The sequence below is a fragment of the Podarcis bocagei genome (assembly GCF_964188305.1).
Source record: "Podarcis bocagei genome assembly, chromosome: 7".
NCBI classification, from domain to species: Eukaryota; Metazoa; Chordata; class Lepidosauria; order Squamata; family Lacertidae; genus Podarcis; species Podarcis bocagei.
This window is the reverse complement of record NC_138132.1, coordinates 62,473,978-62,494,120: the sequence shown is the minus strand read 5'-3', so window position 1 is coordinate 62,494,120 and position 20,143 is coordinate 62,473,978. Positions and strand designations below refer to the sequence as shown.

At 41.9% G+C, this 20,143-nt stretch overlaps 1 protein-coding gene across 2 annotated transcripts in view; it reads right to left on the bottom strand.

The window, feature by feature from the left end:
- Positions 1-11,040: 11,040 nt before the first annotated feature.
- The window catches only part of URI1 (URI1 prefoldin like chaperone), a 44,824-nt gene continuing 35,721 nt past the window's right edge, over positions 11,041-20,143 (bottom strand). For both annotated transcript variants that reach the window (XM_081201223.1, XM_081201224.1), the window contains 5 exons: positions 19,704-19,881; positions 16,588-16,858; positions 14,760-14,902; positions 13,144-13,402; positions 11,041-11,837 (listed from right to left, as the gene is read on the bottom strand). In XM_081201223.1, the coding sequence (XP_081057349.1) occupies positions 11,649-11,837; positions 13,144-13,402; positions 14,760-14,902; positions 16,588-16,858; positions 19,704-19,881 (1,040 nt within the window). In that variant the 3' untranslated portion in view covers positions 11,041-11,648. The remainder of the gene's footprint in view (positions 11,838-13,143; positions 13,403-14,759; positions 14,903-16,587; positions 16,859-19,703; positions 19,882-20,143) is intronic.

Here is a 20,143-nt window from a genome sequence, read left to right as displayed (position 1 = left end):
AAGAAGGTTACTATTTCCGAAGCTGATTCAAAGCAATGATTCCGTCAGTGTTCTGTCCTCCAAAACCACACAGCTGACAAAGCCACTTCTGTTTTAAAATGTAGAAATGCAACAGGTGCAGTTGAGAACCAGAAGTGACACAGAATGAGAAAGCAGGCAGAGAAACATAGCTTTGTTTTGAGGATTTCCAAAGCCCAGGAACTTTCCGTCTCTGAACTGGGATTATGGTTAGCACAGAAAGGGCCTGTAAGCCACCGATACATTTTACACGTGGCATGCTGGTTGCACCCAGCTACATCCTTCTCAAGAGTAGCCCTACCAAAATTAACCTGAAGTGAGTCACATCCATCCATTTCAGTGGGCCAACCAACACTGGATACAAACTGGTGCCCAATCTCTGAACGGCTTTTAAAAAGCAAACAGCAGGCACCAAGGTGGAGAGAGATGCAGACTGGGACCTTGGCAAGAAGGGTAGGGTGAGCTTTGCACTCCACCATGGTCCTGGTCCAGATGAGGGGCCCTGCGCCTACTATTTGCATTCAGAAGAAAACAATTTCCATTGACACAAATGGGAGCTCCCCACCCTCTCCTGCAAATAGCAGGCTGTGGCCTCTTTTTTATACTAATAATACTCTTTATTACTAATGAAGAGCCACAACCACTCATGGAAGCGAGGTTTGATGGATCAGTGGTCTGACTTAGCAGAAGACAGCGTATTTTCAGCCCCCAGATCACTCCATCTATGCCTGCTCTCATAATGAAACAGCTACCAAAAAGTATCAGAGCACAGAACATTTTAAAGCAAGTTTTCGAAAAAGATGTATAATAGGAACAGGTAGCCCTGTAGGCCTCCAGATATTGTGGGGACTACAGTTCCCATCATGCTGCTTATTCGTCGTGCTGGCTGGGGCTGATGAGGGTTGGGAGGCAACATGTGGAGGGCCAAAGGTTTGGCATCCCTGCAATACAGGGGAGCTGGATGGATTAGTCACCTGGCTTTGTGTGTTCGCATGTGAGGTGTCCATGACTACAAAGGGAATTAGCTAGTGGGGTGACTTGTAAAGCAGCCTGGTGAACCACTGATTCTCGACTAAAGTTATGCTCGCTGTATTTGCAGAAGCCAGAGGGTGCTGGTGATCCACAGGTGTCATTTAGCCTTGCTGCATAAACTTCTTGCCTTCTAACCATGCCGGCCCCTTGGCTTTGGAGCAAACACTGTAAGGATGAAATGCAGCGAGAGCCAAAGCCTGAGCAACATTTATACCACACAGCCCTCGCCACCATTAACCTTTTAAAAGAGATCTAAAGGCAATAATCATATATCTTGCGAACCTTATAGGAAAAAGGCATATTTCATCTCAAGGCAGGAGGCTCTGGCCAATGCTGGATGATCTCCTGCCCGAGCTGAAGTTTGCTTTGGTGTCTCGCGTCTAAACAGAAGGGGTCAAAATTCTGCACCGGCATGACAGATGGGCTTGACAAGGGTGGAAGGAATCCTTCACTTCTTCATCAGGAGATGCTAGAAAACATGCTTTTAAAGCTCACTTCTGCACGGAGTAAGCCTAAAGATATAAGACAATGTAATTGATTGATTTATTGATTTCCCATTCCAGCTACTGCTTATCACCATCCAGGATTGAACACACACACACACACACACACACACACACACACACACACAACCACCCTGTCCCTGCTAGCAAAAGATGTGTTACTTTACTCCTTAAGAACCATTATCATAAAAGGCTGGAAAAACAACAAGAACATGCCACTGACAATTAGCTCCGCAGAGCAGTTTCCCATTGATTTATAATGCTAAACATTTCAGCTTGATCAACCCTCTAGTTAAAAAGGAAAGCGGGTGCAGGGGGTGGGGGAAAGAGCCCTGTTTGCAAATTTTATTTTTTAATGAAATGGGCTTTGTGTCTCTCTACTCCTCCCTTTTTGAAAACAAAAAAACAAAAAAGGGGGGGAAATGTTTGGCAACTTAAAGGATCCTTAAATATCCTTACCAATATTAGTTATAACCCACCTAGAAATGGCATTTGCATTTTTATAACCTTGTTACTTAAAAGTGAGAGAGGAGAGGGAGAGGCAGGGCGATAGCATTCTCTCTGGGCTTTAATCCCAGCCTGAGCTCTTTATGCTTGAGAGCCCCTTATGATGCTGTAACTAACCTCAAACCTGGAACAGCAGGAGGGCAACAAACCTCAGAATACAGCAATGTCATGCTTTACAGGCATACTCTCCGCAACAGCATGAATGAGGGGGGGGGGACCGGTTGCCTAGGAAACACTCTGGTCTTAGTAATTATTACTGTAACTGTCTGCACACCCCACCTATAACAGAAATGAATAATAAATTATCATCACTGACTGGCAGCTTTCTGTTGTGGCTTCTGCTCGCCACTGCTACCTACTGGCATGCAAAATTAATTACAGACAAACAGCAGAGCTGTGATCCCAGGAAGCCAGAGATGCACACCCGAAAGGGAGATTCCCCACCCCACCCCTTTTGCTTGTGATGGAAATCAAACTGTGTATCTGCTGATGGACCAAATCAAGAAATGTGTGTGGGGGGGATATAGTTTTCCCCCTTTTGTTTTGGTCAAAGCTGTGCCAGAAACTGGAGCCAGCAGCAAGGGCTAAAAGGAGCCTTGAAAGAGCGAGAAACCCACCCCCACCCCAAATGCTGTGCCCCCTCTTCCTGGTTTATTTTAATGAGACTTCTGTAGCTTGCCAGTGAGTTATGACCCAAAGTTATTTCAGTTCAGGAAAACAGTTTTTAAAACAGGTTGCTGTCCGTATGAAGACTGGTGGACAGAGAGCATCCTGTTTTCTCGTTGTCAAGAGCTTCCTTTGCAAGCTTATTTATTAATTGCATTTTATATCCTGCCTCTCCTCCAATGTTTCCAGGGCCACACACATGCCCTGCCCTGCTCCATTTAACCTCACAACCATCGCACAACCAACTATCCTCACAGCTAGGCCCAGGGTTACCTAGTGAGCTCAGTGACGGAGTATGAATCCAGCCCAGGTTCTCCCTGATTCTAACCCAACACTCTAACCGCTACACCACACTGCCTCTCTATTTTCAGGTGTGCAATTAGTTCCAAACCAGTCAATAATTTTGGGGGAAAGCTGTCAGAGAGAGAGATCTGTGTCAGAACCATTGGGGCAGGGGAAGTTAACACATCCCCTCTATGTTATTTTCCTTTAAACAGATCACAGGGAAAGCCTGAAGGCATATGAAGCCACTACTTTGCTGAAGCTAAGCAGAGCTGGTCAGTGCCTTGGTGACAGACACCTCTTAGGAGAGACAAGTATGCTATCTTGGGTTCCATGATAAAAATCTTCTCCACACACACACACACTTCAAACTATTTGCCCCATTGGTGAAGACTTGCATGTACAGGCTGTTGTTGGACTACAACTCCCATAATCCCTAGCTAGCAACACCAGTGGTCAGGGATGATGGGAATCATAGTCCAAAACAGCTGGAGACCCAAGTTTGGGGAACACTGCTCTAGAATTTGGTGCTTATAATATTGATGGCATTCAGAATTGCTGACAGTCACATTTGTAGCCCACCTTTCCACCCAAAAGTTCATGTACATACATGGCTCTCCCCTTCCAATTTTACCCTCACAAGAACCCAATGAGGTAGGTTAAAATGAATGATAGTGCCTGGCCCAGGGTCATCCTGTGAGCTTCTCACACAAGTTGGGGATTTGAACCCTGGTCTCCCAGGCCCCTGTACAGAACTACTACGCCATACTGACTCTCCTTGTTTATACAGACACACTTGGGGCTTGTTTTGTCTTTGGCTCCCACTGGGCTTTGCTGTAATGCGACACGGTCTCCAGTTATCCAAATGTGCTATCTTCTCCTCACTATCTTCTCTATACCTGTGTCATTGTAACCCTACATAAAGAAGACTCTTGTATATTTGATTATCTGTGTATTTGGATAAATGTACATCTTAACCTTCATAAAAAAAAATATGCTGGTTAATATTATAGAATCCATCCAGCAGGAAATTGCTATAAATAAAACCCTGTCCAGTAGTTTTGATCAATTAAACTCCATAATTAACAAAGATACTCCATTCATCTTAGATTGTCTAATTTGCAGTAGAGTATTAAAGGACTTCTACTGGAAGATGAGTTTGTTTGGAAATTAGAACACACTTGGTGATGCTCTGGATTTGATTTAAAAGACACAGTGGGGAGTTGGCAAAATTCACATATCATGGGGTTAATGTGGGTTAGAACGGAGCTATTTGTAATACAAAAATATTGCATACCAAACACACACACAGATTCCTTTTAATCCAAGCTCATATTTTGAAACATAAATCACTGTGTTAAAATGAACAGCTGGAACAGCTGTACGAATCTCTCTGAGAAAGGCGCAGAAATATGTTAGCTCGTCTTCTCTCTTTAAAAGATGGATTTGAAAGATGGCAGTGTGACTAGTCCTCAAAAAAAAAAAAGGCAGGGGTGGGGAATGAAACTCATTTGCACAACTGAATGCCATCACATTAATAGAATAAAGCCACAAAACAGACCAGTGGATCAGCTAATCCAACCTTCCAACTTGAAGCTTGTCCTTTCTACATGGGGAATATTCCCAAAGAATATCCCTTTACCTTCTCCTGAAAGTCTCCAAAGAAAATAAATTCCACAACTTCCCTAAAAAGCTTGTACAACTAATGAATGGGATTATACTTTCTGAGCCCATGTTGCCTTTTTGATGCCAGGACATCACAGCATTGTTGTTGTTTAGTCGTTTAGTCATGTCTGACTTCATGACCCCATGGATCAGAGCACGTCAGGCACTCCTGTCTTCCACTACCTCCCTCAGTTTGGTCAAACTCATGTTCGTAGCTTCGAGAACACTATCCAACCATCTCATCCTCTGTTGTCCCCTTCTCCTTGTGCCCTCAATCACAGCATTAGGGGCCTTTAATGATGCGCACTCTCTCTCCTTAACTTCGCTGCATGTTATTTTCACAACCCAGAGGCCACTTTAAAAAGCAGTGTCCAGTTCAAATAACCACGTGGTTATTTTTCTTCCCTGCCAATTCTGTAGTGCTCATATGTCGATAAAAGTGTCGTGGGTGCCAGCACAAAATGGCTGTCACAGATGGCAAAATGAGAAGCATTGGTTTGATAGACAGGTATCTGCTACAAGTTTTACATGGCTGAAATGTAGCCTACTATACAAAGAGTTGAGTCTCTTCCTGGGATCCCACCCACTTTTGGCTCCCCCCCCCCCCAATATTGTCAGAGATGGAATGTTCCTCTTGCCCCTCTCAAAAAAAGAGGGGATTTCCCACCCCTGACTTAGTGGGAAGAACTACTGCTCATGCAAGGTGGAGCACCCCATTATTCAATGCACTCGCCTCACTCGAGATTCTTGTCCCATGTAAAGCTGCTCCAGAGGGTTGAGGAAGAGTATGGAGGAAATGGCATGAAGGTTTTCAGAAATCTACATTTAGTCACAGCCTTAAGGTGGAATGTGGGTGGAGGCAGCAGGCGATTAGGCTTTATTGGGTGCTATGCGGGTTAAGAGCTGCACCTAGGACTTCTGTGGTGAAGAACTATACAACGGTTGGCTCCCCAACTTTTTCTTTTTTAAATATAAAATCCAGTTTTTACCCAGTTGTCTCCAACTTTAGACAAACACACAGGTTCCCTTGTAGGTAAAAAAAAAAAGGGGGGGAATGGAGACACTAGCCAGTTTTTATATTCACAGATCTAGAGATTACTTGTAGGCACTAATCTAGGTTAAAGCACACATACAATGGAAGCCAAATTGGGTAGCTGTGCCTAATAGTTGGAAGAAATGTTCCCTCAACAGGAGGGCACCCTCAGCAATTCTCTAGTTAGGTTTACTCAAAAGGCAATCTTTTCCATTTTATTTTACATAAGTAAAAGTACTTATTTTATATGTATCATAGTACCCAGACACTTGATGGTTGAGTGACACTGTTCCTGGCAACCCCCTGATCCATGTTTTTAGAGCAATTTTCTTTCAATGAAAGTTTTATAATTTATGTACGTGCAGCCCTAGTTTCATTCAGGAGGAAGGTGGGATACACACTGAAAATCATAGAGTAGTATAAAATATTAAGAATACCAAAAAAATACAACTATAAATACAAATACTTATTTTGCAATACCAAGGATTTCTGAGTGTAGGGAAGAGTTAGGCCCTGTGCCAAAGTTCAGTGTCCTTCCAAGACCAAACTATATTTATTTCTTAAGGGTGCTACTGAAAGTATTTCAGTGTCAAGATTCTTCCATTCTGCTCATACATAGAGACAAATTTTATCAGTTCCTCGTATCACAGATTTTGATTCCTATCAAGGGGTTTAGGTTGCTCATTTTTGTTGTTGTTGCCCCTGGTTACACCTATTATTAGAAGCTCCTTTTGGAGAAACAAAAGCAGAACTACACATTAACACCTGATACACTGCTCCTACAGTTATGTCACTTCAGACTGTGGGTGGGGGTTGCGTGTTTTAATGCCCCCACCACGTTTAAAAACAACATCAACCACCCAACAAACTGTGCACCTAGAAAGGTAGCATGTGAGGGAGAAAAAGAAGCTAGAGCCCCTTCCCCTTATGTTAGCTTTCTGCAGACAGGAAATATCTGCTGCGAGGGAGCAAGGCAACCACGCAACCCCTATCTGCCGTACAGTCCCAAGAGGGCTCGTGCTTCTGAAAAGCTAACTTTCCTCCAAAGATAATGCCGATCACGGACAGCCCATGAAGTTGGTGCCCACTGCCTGGGACCCTGGAAAAAGAGGAGGAAGCAATCTAGGGCAGAGGAGGAGGGGACAGCAGGGGCAAGATGACAGGAGAGGGCAAGAAGGAGCACATCCACATTATACTATTTGAAACGGGAGGGATGTTTGTGCCCTTTTGCTTTATTTCATGTGAGTGGCCTTCCTCCAAATCTGCTGATACCCCCTTACTGCTGGTAAAGCTAAAGGTAAAGGGACCCCTGACCTTAGGTCCAGTCGTGACCGACTCTGCAGTTGCGGCGCTCATCTCGTTTTATTGGCAGAGGGAGCTGGCGTACAGCTTCCGGGTCATGTGGCCAGAATGACTAAGCCGCTTCTGGCGAACCAGAGCAACACACGGAAATGCCGTTTACCTTCCCGCCGGAGCGGTACCTATTTATCTACTTGCACTTTGACGTGTTTTCGAACTGCTAGGTTGGCAGGAGCAGGGGCTGAGCAACGGGAGCTCACCCTGTCATGGGGATTCAAACCGCTGACCTTCTGATCAGCAAGTCCTAGGCTCTGTGGTTTAACCCACAGCACCACCTGCGTCCCCCTTACTGCTGGTACCTGACTGTAAAAAGATCAGGCCAATGGCCCACCTAGTCCAGCACCTGTTCTCACAGTGGCCAACCACATGACCCAATGGGAAACCCACAAGCAGGACCCAAGCACAAGAGCACACTCCCCATCTGTGGTTTCCAGAAACTGGCATTCAGAAGCATTGCAGCCTCTGACTGCAGAGGCAGAGCAATTCATCATAGCTAGTGTCCATCAAACATCCACAATGAGCCTGTTACTTGCCTGCAACATGGTATCCAGGGCTAGAGATTGCCAACCATGGAAAGCAGCAGGGTCGGGGAGGGGGGGCGGCTGGAGGGAAGAGGAAAAGGATGCACACACAGCAATTGTTCTCCAGGCAAGCCAATGGGATTTACAGCATGTAAGCATAGTTAAGATTGGGGCCCATTTTCTCTAATTAACCAGCTCTGGTAGATTAGATTAGATCTTCAACCCCTTTGTTATTTAAAATACATATTCATAGCACTATATTTTATAGATGCACTGTTCTGGTTACAAAATAGCTCCTACTTTTCTAGGACATAATTTCATTTTGTTTAGCCAAGAATTCATTAAGGAAGCTATAAATAACCTCCTTTAAATATTTAGCCGTGAATAGAGGGTGGACTGGCATTGATGGCTTATTTTAGTACTAACGCAATATGCTTTAGAGCCATAAAATCTACATTTCAGCATGTATCAAGCTAATGATTAACACCTCCAATGAGGTTTGCGATATCCAATTATAGTGTGTGTATTTGCAAGCTTAGGTCCCAAAGAACACCCCCTCTCACACACACCAAACTTTCCAGTTTGGGAGGGGACACCAATATTCCAGAAAAGCATTGTATGACTTCTGCACCTACGCTGGCCAGCTGGCCACACAAAAATCACATAGTAGTCAATGTAAAAATTAGAAGCAGTGCAGGATTTCCCTCCTCTGACCTGATAGACTGATATTAGCATTGTGAATGGCTCTTTTTCATTGTATTATCTTGCCCACACAATGAGATCTGCTTCAGAGATCCTGCTTGCATTTCTTCCAGTAAGGTCAATTAGGGTGGTGAGCAAAAAACACACACCAGGGCCTTTTTAGGGGGTGCCCTGCTGTTACAGAACCCCCTTTTGATTGGATTACACTTGCTTCCCTGCCTTACAGACTTTCAAGTGAGCCTCAAAAAACTTATTCTTTAAAATGCTGTCTTTCCCTGAGAGTTTAACTGACTTATGATGAGATCAGAGTGGCTTTCTCATAGTAAAGTATATCATCTTGATTTATCTATCTGCCGTTTATGCGTGCTGCTTTGGGAAGAAATGCCCCTAAAAGGAAGCCTGTAAATATTTTACATAAATAAATAAGAAATAAAAGGACTCATGACATCTGTACACAGCCTTTCTTCCAAAGAGCTCTGAGAGCTATTTTGCCTTACCAACAACCCTATAAAGTTGGTTTGGTTAAGGGAGACCAGGGCTGTGTACAGGCTGCTATTTACTCTGCATCTAGTGTGCTCCCATCGCTATTTGGGGAAATGGAGTATACATGTTAGCTATAATCCATGTCTCTCTTACAGTTTCTCATGGAATACTGCATTTTGATGCATTTCCCCCAAAACCAACTTCAATCTGAACTGAGAAATACTGACTAATTAGTCTGTCTGTAGCCTCTATCCCGCCCCCAAAAGATGTAATGGCAATTTGAACTTCATTTCCCTAAATCCCACCCCAACACTCTAACCCAGGGGTAGTCAACCTTTTTATACCTACCGCCCACTAATGCATCTTTCTTAATGGTAAAATTTCCTTACCACCCACCAGTGTTCTTTGGAAGGATTCAGCTTGTGCCATAGAACCCCCTACCACCCACCTAGAATCCTGAAACGTCCACTAGTCAGCAGTAGGGACCAGGTTGACAACCGCTGCTCTAGACATTAAACCACACCAACTGTCCAGTAAGATTTGCAGATGGTTCCTTGCTTTAATGACTTGCCTCTTATCCTATAGAACATAACACATAATGGCCACCAGTCCAGATTGATATTGACATGCATATGAACAGATTGAATTCCAATCTATAACTCGCCAGTCCTCAAGCTTTCCATGTTTGGCTGAGTTCTGTAACTAACAGACAAGCAGAAGCCTTCTTAGTAGTCAGGCTCCCCTCTGAGAACCAGAAGCACCCTGTTTTACAAATACAACAGAACACTCAACTTTTGCTGCACTGTAAAGGTTGTTTAGTACATAAGCAAATTGGAGTAAATGAATGGGGTATTGGCTGCTGAAGACATTTTACCACCTGAGGCAGAGCAACAAATGGTGTGTGTCCCTCTCCCAATGGTCATGGAAAATGGTACTCAAGGCTAGTCATACTGTTTTGTCACCTGACGCAAGCTCCTCTCCAATAATAAAATACAATTAAAAAAATCAGAACAGCTAAACAGTTTGCTGCTGTTTCATGACACCCAATATCAGCTGCTTGAAACAGTAACCCCACTCTGCCCAGTGGTAGGGCCGGTCCAAGATTATTTAGGAACACAGGAAATTGCCTGGTGTCGGGTCAGATCAAACTATTTCTCCATCTTATTCTGATTAGCTGCATGCAGCATTCCAGGTTCTTGGGCAAAGGTCTTTCCCACCACCTAATCCATTTAGGTGAAGGTGCCAGGGATTGGACCTGGGACTTTCTGCACGAAAAGTGTGCTTGACAACTGAGCTGCAGCGATTCCCTTTGCCTACCTTGACTAAATTCCTGAAAGTTGATTTCCCCTTCTCTAAAGACAAAGGTTCAGGGCATCTCTTGTGTGCTGGGGCCACAATGGAAGCTGCTTCTGCTCAACACTTGCTCAGTATTAGCTTTGCAAAGAGAACGTGGGAACAAGTGTAACATGGAAAAGTGAACCAAGCTGAAAGGGGAGAAAGATAATTTGCTATTTTGCTTTCATTTTGTTTATTTATTGGACTCATAGCTAGGCCCACAGCTGTCAGGGCAACTAACACTACACAAATTATTACTCCCACCAGTTTGCCTAGGCTGCTGCTCCTGCAAGACATACTGTATAGGCCTTGGTTTTGAAAGCTGAGAGGGAAGTCCCCTTGTGGACCTGATCTGGTTGCTTCTCAGTTCATGAAAGAACTGAAGCAGGTGGTCTTGTATGGATATTGCAGCCAGCTCATTGATTTGTGTTTGGATGGCAATAGGGAACTAATGAAACATTTGCTCGTTCTTAGAAGGGTAAGTGGACTAAAATCCTGCAACCCGACCTAGTGCCATTTGCTGCAGGCAGGATGCTGCCACAGTGTGCAGCTGGAGGACTGGCCTGATAGACTGCTTCCTTTTGATTACATGTCCATGCTGTGTCTTGTATTCAAGTTGCAAACTCTGAACAATAACGGCACAGGGTCGATTGCTTCCTGGAACAGCCCACGACAACAGAATCACATTTTTGAATGCACAATGGAAGGGGAGGATCTCTTTGGGGCTAAACCTCCTTTAGTTTAGGGTTAAGCTCTTCTCCCCATGAGCACGTAATTTCCATTGACGTTAATAGGTGTTTCATACACAAAGAAAAGAAAAGAGAGTAAAGGGCTCTGTATTGGAAAGGTCAGAGAACATGCTCAAGGAATTTGGAACTGAGAAAATGTTTCAACTCCACTGTATATAATAACCCAAAGGAGAATACTTTCAACATTTCAGATTTTTTCTTTTTCTTTTACTTGAAAAGTGTAATTTTACAAAATACCATTTTTTCCATCAAAGAAACATCCCTGCAAAGTACGCGAACACAGCGTTCTGTTTCATAGAGTTTATACAAGTTATCAGAGGTTTTATGCTAGTAGGAAAGAAATGATTCGTCAGCACAGACACCTAAAAGCAAACCCTACAAAACAATGGGGGATATGAGCAAGTCTTAAACGCTAAAGCAAGTCATGAAATATAATTGTTGGCTCTATTTGAAAGTTGCAAAGTTTCTTTCAAACGACCCATATGGTATGTAGAACATCACATCTGGTACAAAACTGCCTGTATTTAGGTTTAAACACACACACACACACACACACACACAGCCTTATGAAGATTATTCTTTTGAAAATTATTCCAAGTGCTGTTATCGTAAGGCAAACATATACAAAGGTGCTGACTGCATACAGGGATATTAAGAAAATAAGAAGAATTTTGAAGTGTTTTTTCACCGATTTTTTTTTTTTTTTTAGAAATATCATCAACAGAGGTCTAAACATGAACAGTATCAAATCAATGCAGCCTGCCGTTTTAAACTTCCATTGTCTAAGCAGAAACTAGGTTTTCTGTTGCATTCTGGCAGCTTTGAATTTTGAAACCCTCTTTGTAGTTTCTTCTGAAGCTTCAGAAAGAACTTCCTCAGATTTTCGCTCCAGAATGGTAGGCAGGGCAGGGTGAGCGATTACTGGGTGTGGTGCTGAAGCAGGAGACAAAGGCTCCTTCTCGACAACAGTCCCCGAGAAAGCCTACAAGGAAAGGAAACCTTGAAAATAAGCTTATAGGTTACAAAGTGTATTACCGTCACTTTCTCTTTTAGTCAAAAATACAGAAAAAACTCCACCAAACCAACAGCAACTCCCTGCAAAAGAAAACTGTCTAGCTTCCTCAAAAGAAAACCAGAAGGAGTGCTAGTGTTCTAAGGAGAGATATTCATACTCTATGTATGTTTTGGAGTAAGAAAAAAAATGGTCTTCAAGAACATAAAAACAGATGATGCAATAGTAAATTTCAGCTCCACAACTGATAAAACTTTGCAGATCTGGGGACTGTCAACATTTCAATCATATTGCACTTTCAAGGTTTCATATTGTGCCTCCTTTAACTGCTTCAAGCTGACACCTGGTGTACGAACTACAAACTATTTTGCGTGTTGACATGTTTCCCCCCTGTCAACATCATCACAACAGTTAAGTAAAATTTTATAGAAAGTGGCAGACAAGCTCAATATATTTTTTAATGCAGGAAGACTGCGAAGTACATTGGGGAATTGTGCCTTATGTTAACTTATCTGGAGGCATCTGGCTATCCGCTCCAGGAAAGGGGTCCCTGGATCAGCTGGTCATTTTAGCCTAATCCAGCATGGCTCTTCATGTAGTAGGCAAGATGTGAACAAAATGCTAAATCACAGATTTCCATTGATCACTCATAGGAAGCAAGGCCTAATCTAAACCCTCTCTTTTGTTGTGATTATGTGCCTCTCCCAATGAAAAAGTCTGTATGCCTCCGCTCCTTGTGCTGCTATTAGAGGTGGGCAACTTACTCTGCTGCCAGAGTATCCCTTTTTTTCTGGCCCCTTTGATCCATTTGCCCTCGAGAACAAGGCAAGAGAGAGTGCAGAACTCTCCAGTTTCTTTCTAGCTGAGGAGGAAATCTCAACTAAATCCTAAGAAAATGTACTTCTACTGAAATGGTGGCGGTTACTTCCCAGTAAATGCATCTAGGATGGAAGTGCCAAGGTTCACAAGAGAGTGTTTTATAAATGGTTTACCTGACTTAGGAAAGAGCACTGACAGAGGCACCTGTGCTCTAATCAGACTGACATGGGGGAAAGGCTGCCTTTGTGAAATGCCCCTGGCATGTCTTAGTCAGAAAGAGAATAGTGTGCCTGTAGATGAAGGAATGCACATTTTTGTTGTTCTGCCCAAGGAATAGGCTGGTGACAGCTAAAAAGACAATTTACGAAAAATGAAATCAACATTAATAAGGTTTCTAATTTGTCCTAATGTTTTCTCCTAAAAAGAAACAATAAATGAAAGAATCCTCTCTCTGTACCTCATACAATCCTGATAATGGCGATGGTTTTTTTGAAAGATGCTCCTGCTCCCCCTCTTCTTCCTCTACTAAGATTCCTTCGCTGTTATCACTGTAGGTACTTTCATCATAGCTCACACTCCGCAGAATTCCTCGTCTGTCATCAAACTCAGCAGTGCTGCTCTCACTGGTATCACTACAAACACTGTTCTCACGGCTTCGAGACTTCAAAATTGATTTACGAGGGACATACTCTCCATTCACAACATCAACAAAGACTCTGCAAAAGGAAAATGTTAGCTTTAATAAACTATGTGAGAAGGGGGGCAGAGAACCACATGACAAATTCACAATAATTTCACTGTCTTTGGTACAAATTAATTATGATGACTTTGCCTAGTCAACTTTCTTACTGAATTCTTGTAAAAGATGCAACGCATTCAGTAACGCAACTGTTACCCTGCCACTTTTGAGTGGATACCTATCACATTTCTTCAGGAGTGAACATCCTTATTAGAGCTTTACAAAGACTTGTATTTTGCAAAATGAAACTGGACACCACCTGAAGGAACCTTTTTATAAAGTGACACTGTTTTTGCTTTTAATAATCAGATTTGGCTTCAAATTATCTATCACGCTCAAGAGAATAATGTGCGGTTATTTAAGTGAAAGAAGATCTGAAAAACTTGTGAGCTTCACGGGCTTGGCAGAGGGTGGAGTGAGATACAGAGACAGAGAGAGATCATGGGTCCACCTAGTTCTGTATTGTCTATATTCTTGCTAGCAGTTTCTCTTCAATGTCTCAAGGTTTTTCCAAGCATCACCTACCTCCAACCCTTAATGCAGCCTTTCCCAGCCTGATGTCCTCCAGATGTTGTTGGACTACAACGCCCATCAGCCCCAGCCTGCATGCTCAATGGTTAGGGATGATGGCACTTGTAATCCAGCAACATCTGTCAGCAATCTGTTTGAAGAAGGCCGCTTTAACAGGAGATATTGAATACTGAACCTGGAACTTGTGGCATGCAAAGCATAAGCTGCTGTAAAGTCACGGGATGTTTTCTCAGTAGCTCTGCCATGGATATGATCGGTTGCCAATAAAGTAAATCACTTTAGAAGAGTAAGGAACATGCCACCCCAAAGTAGTTTGGAAATTTTTCAGCTCTGAGAATTTCTCCATTAATATACTCACAGACAGATGTTTTGTTTTTATATGAAGTGATATGAAAACAATATGAAAACATTAATAGCAGTAGCAATTAAAAACAATATGAAAACATTAATAGCAATATCTGCTAAATGCCCTAAGTAGGTATAGCAGCAAAATGAAACACAAATTGATTGTTTTTGCAATTTTCATAATGGCCAAGCCATTTTTAAGGAACCATTTAACTGAATAATTGAATAATTGTCAAATATGAATAATACAGAATAAGTGAGATATTCCTACCAGGTGCAATTTGGCATACAAAAGGTTCAGGAATACATTATATAATTTATATTAATTACATGGAATTAAATAGGATTAATTATTAGCTGTGACCCTCTGGCTCTTGGTAGATTACCAACTGTTCTAGAGCTATACTATGCAGAATGAATCACACCCCACCAAACTGTTCTTGCTACAGGTGCCATACCGATAAATGTCTGCTGGTGTTTTGATGCTGGGCAGTTCTGTAGCTGAGTGCCCATTGCCATTGCTATTCTTTCGCTTGCGTTTTGCCTCTTCTTTCTTCTCACTGAATTTCAAAGTAGTATTTTTTCCTGTGTTTATTCGTACCTGAGGCGGAAATAAACATTAGTCATAAATAATCAGACTTTAATCAAGCAAAGACAGCAAAATATCATTCTTTAATCAGCTGAACAAACAAAATATTAAGGTCTATGGCACCCCCCTATACATGGGTGGTTTTGGCTGCAATGCTAAACTGTGGTTTGGTGTTGCCTGCATAAGCCTTGGGCTTGTTTGCTCCTACCCATCCACTCCTCTTTGGCATAGCTGTGAGAGGTTAGAAGCTTCTGATTCTGTTTTCAGCTAACAGTGGTTTGTTATGTGTGGACCCAGAAGTGCGGTTAGTCTTTTGGTTAACCACAATTTGTCGTGGGTAACTTCAAACAAGCCAATTTCAAACCATTGTTTCTGAAGCTGGCTTGTTTAAACTAACCATACTTACATTTAACCACACTTCCGGGTTTGGATGACACAGCAGGCTGTAGTACACCACAAGATAGCAAAATCTAGACACAACCCTGAGCACCCTTGATTTAAGGTGACCTGAGGTGCACCGCTAGCCATAAGGAAATCCACTGTGACAGTGAAAAATCTAAATAAATTTCAAAACACTAATTCTATTCAGGGCTATAACTTAAACCAAATTTAAACAAAATTGTTGTTCATCAGCTATGAGAGAAAGCAGCAAAAGGTTAACTCTTCTTCTCAGTCAGAAGGCTGGGGCAGAAAACCTGATGTCCTAACAGGAGAGGCAACTCTTCTCATTTCACTTTCTGCCTCCAATTTAAATCTGGGAACAAAGCCAGCCTTTTAAAGAACAGCTCCAATATACCTTCCCCAACTCTCCTTAATTATCATATATGGAGTAGGAAGGAAACATTAGACCAGAGGAAACCTCCTCAGCACTGATCTGTTCTCGTCTCAGCAATATGGGAGGAAGAGAGGAGAGTGTCCAGGGTTCTTGAGATATACCAATGCAAATCTGCAGAGGTTTAGAGAAGAGTTGTAGCACCAACAAAATTTTTCTCGGGCATGGGGATAGCCTATGAGTGATGGGATCCTGCCTCCACCAACACTGAGGGCAAACTGTTCTATCCTGAACTCTTTATGTGGATAAGTTAGGCTAACATCTCCAAAGAAAAGGTGGAGTAATGGGATTTCTTCAGTCTTTTAGCTCACCCTGGAGTTTACATTCTAGATGCCAAAGCAATAAACACCATTACCATCACACTCCATCAACATCCAATCAAACCAGGTCCTAGGTGTACCTAGGTGTCCTTCTGACTACTCTTTCCAATGACCTGAACATGGTAGGGAACCTCTTCAGATAGAAAGCAAAGTTTGCCTTATCTTTTAAATGAAGAGGCATAATCCCATTTCTTGCCCTCAAAGCCTCCTGAGCAGAAAGGACATTCCTGGTTAAGTCCTGGTTAAGTCCATTCCCCATTTTACCTAAAGCCAACAAGATTTTAAGCAGTTTTGGGTAGCATGTAGATTTTAATACCATATTCTTTTCACATGTGATCTTTTTAAGTTTGAAGGCAAAGAGTTTAGATTAGAAATGCAAAAGCCCCCCTTTTACCTAATCATTTCATGAGAATACAACATTAGGTAGAACCCTAAATAAGCCTGGTCTCTCGACATGTAAAAGCAGCAGCATATTACGCAGGAAAAGCATTACAAACTGATAACAATCTCCATAATATGAATTCAACAATCCTTGCAATACAAACCCTTTTAGGTTCCACAGTATGAGAGAAATATATTGTCGGTACGGCGTGCTCAGCAATGGCTGAATCATCCTCATCATCATCACTGCAATAATGATTTGGGCCATTAAGCTGATCTCGGAACACTTCTGAGTTGGTTACTTTTTTCTGGAAGTTGCCCTGAGTATTAGGTTCTTCCCTTCTATCGGCCATATTCACATCTGTCTTTTTTTCTTCTCTCTCTTCTTCAGAGGAGGAAGTGTCTTCTCCATTTGCCTCAACAGCATCAGAGACCCTAGAGTGGGGATGGGGAAGGATGAAATTCAGTTCCAGTTCAAAGCCATAAAATAAGCATTTAGCTGATGTTTGGATATTTTTAGGGCTTTCCCTTCTTTTGCAAGATATGGACAACTATCTTATTTTTACAAATAACACCAAAGAGTAGCACATGCACCAGAGGCACACTTGGTTTTTACTGGAAACTGGACTTTTAGTGTTGCAGCACTGATCCTCTATAATCAGTTAGAAGCTGAAATTTGACAAGTAGACTGGACTTAACTGTCAGGGGTCCTTTACCTTTACCTTTTTTTAGCTTGTTACTTATGCAGATACTAAAGACTTTTTTCTTTTCTTTTTTGGCTTAAGATAGCGTTCCCTGAAGCATGACCGAGTCTTTTTATGGAATATTAACTGTACAATTGTAGAAATGGTTTTATTGTTTTAGACTTTCTATATTTTGCATTATCTCTCATTTTATCTTATTATACACTGCTTCAGTAGGTTCTGGCTGTGAAACGGTTTATAAATCTGCAAAATAGAGCAAATAAACAAATAATACCCAGTTTCCTGTTTACCATGTTGGCCAACCAGATGCCTCTGGGACAGTCACAAGCAGTACATGGAGGCAACAGTTCTCTCTTGTTGCTCCCCTGCTTACTCTACTAAAATGAAGAGGCTTCACATAGCCACTAACAGACTTGCTATGATTTCTAATTATGATTTCTAATAGTATGCTCTGCTGCTGTGGTGAACAATGGGAACGTACATGCCATTATTTCCAGTGTCACCAATTGTTCCTATGTACCAAGAAACCACCAAAAACTTCCAATTATTAGCTTGAGGGGAAATCTCATGAGGTTTTATTACAATCGAGCAGTATACAAATTTTGCTAAGTAAATGTTAAGTAAAATTACTGAAGGTTTTTTAAAAGTTTGCCCCCAAAAAAACCTACCTACTCCACATATATTTTGGCACTCCCCCCCCCACAAGTTTCTTCTTATTACTTTCTAATACAAGTTAAATCCAGCTACCTGATGGTTCTGGAACTTTGGCTGCTGCGTGATCCAATCTCATCCTCAAGACTCATCTCAACTCTTTTATGGCACAGCGCTTTGAATTTATTTGACTGTGCTTTAAGTACAACTAAGCAAATCTTGTTTTCTTTTAGAAAGTTGTTGAAAACTCAATCCTGGAATTCCAGTATGGTTAAAGGCTCTACCTGCACTACTATGTTATAACAGTTTACTTGCCCTGAACGGTCATTCCTCTCTCCCTATAAAGAATCACGGGAATTGTTTGGTGAGAAACTTTAGGAGTGACCATGGCTCAGTGGCAGAATATACACTTTGCACACAGAAGGCCCCTGGTTAAATCCTTAGCAACTCCATTTAAAAGGATTTAGTAGCAAGAGATGGGAGAGAATTCCGTATGACCCCCTGGAGAGGCATTTTCAATCTGAGTAGACAATACTGTGGTAACTGGATACATAATGTGACCTGGTATAACAGAGCTTCCTATATTCTCTATGTTCTCAGTGTCCTCCGCTTCACAAAATTACAAATCCCATGGTTCCCTCGGCAGAATGAATTACTGTAAAACTAATTTAAGTCTATGGTGAAAATATGTGTCAGCCAGAAGATTCTGCACTTACTACTTAAATGATTACATTCTGCTGTCATTAAAATTGGGGTGGGGGAGCAGGAAGTAAAGGGGGTGGAGAAAAAGTTTAATGCCCAACACTTGGGTTTAATGCCCAACTCCTTGGGAACTTCATTTGGGTGCTCCAAATGCTGATGTTCAATCTCTTGTTATATTGTCTCTACTCTCCTTCTGCTGTAGCAGGAAAGTGGAGGCAGTATAACATTGCATTTTGTTCTCCTACCATTTTGCTGCCTGCTCCCCCTTCCCCAATTTTCCTGGGATTTCCCTTTTTCGCTATCAAAGTGACTAAAATGAGTAAATACAGTGGTGCCTCGCAAGACGAAATTAATCCGTTCCGCGAGTCTCTTCGTCTAGCGGTTTTTTCGTCTTGCGAAGCAACCCTATTAGCGGCTTAGCGCTATTAGCGGTTTAGTGGGTATTAAAGGCTTAGCGGCTTAGCGGCTAAAAGGCTATTAGCAGCTTAGAAAAAGGGGGAGGGGAAAAATCGCAAGACTCGCAAGACTTTTTCGTTTTGCGAAGCAAGCCCATAGGGAAATTCGTCTTGCAAAGCGCATCGAAAAACGGAAAACCCTTTCATCTAGCGGGTTTTTCGTCTTGCGAGGCATTCGTCTTGCGGGGTACCACTGTATATATTTCTGTTTATGCACCTCAGTACCCAAGCCAAATCTACTGTATTTGCTGGTCAATTTGTTTTTATTTAAGCAGCAACCTCATCCTGTAACAAAGGAAGATTACAGAAGTTCAAGTTTTCCAGATGAAGAAAAGAACTTTGAAACTTCCTATTTGCTGTGATTGGAAATGGAAACTGTTGCAGAAGCAGAAAGTAATGAGACCGTGGGTATAATAATCACAGAATGTCAGATATACAAAATGCAACACTGCATAAGGGATTGCAATGCACTATAAATTTGGGTCAGGCTTTGTTCACCAAAAAGGGAAGACCAGGAAGAGTGTTTCTAAGTGCTAAGCAGAATTCTGTAGCCAGTCCTAGACTCGGAGAGAATTTCAATGCATGAGATAGTTTTCAAAACATGCATGTTTGACAACAATGGAAACACAAATCACCAATGTCTTTCCCTGTTTGAGAACCCAGACTTGATTAAGTGGGAAAATTTGACTCAATAAATATCCAAGCTTCAGTCCTACAAATTCTCTCTTCTTTTGAACAGAATGCTCCAACCAACAACTGTTAAGATACCTGTCGAGTTCACCAAGTATCTCTTCTTGTCTCTCTAGTTCATCTAGTCTGGCCCAAAAGTCTTCCTCTGATTTCAAGTCCTCACTGGATTTTTCGCCAGTTCCATTTTCTTGAAGATTTGCCTCAAAAGCAAATGTTTTTGGTTTAGAATGAGGTTTGTGAGCAATTCTGTGTTTTCCTGTGTAATAAACAAAGCAAGAGATTTTTTAAAAAATTATATTACCATCATAATGCAAAGGAAAGGAAGCGAAAAGGCAATTGTAATGAAGGACTTTGGACGAAAACCATTAAAAAAATGTTTCAAATTACTACTAAAGTTTTAAGTAGCACCAATGAACTATATAATCGTCCCATGGCAAAAAGTACCTGATGTTTATCCAAATGCCAAAATACATGCCACCGCCCCCCCAAAAAACCAGGAAAACAGCATTTTTGGGATA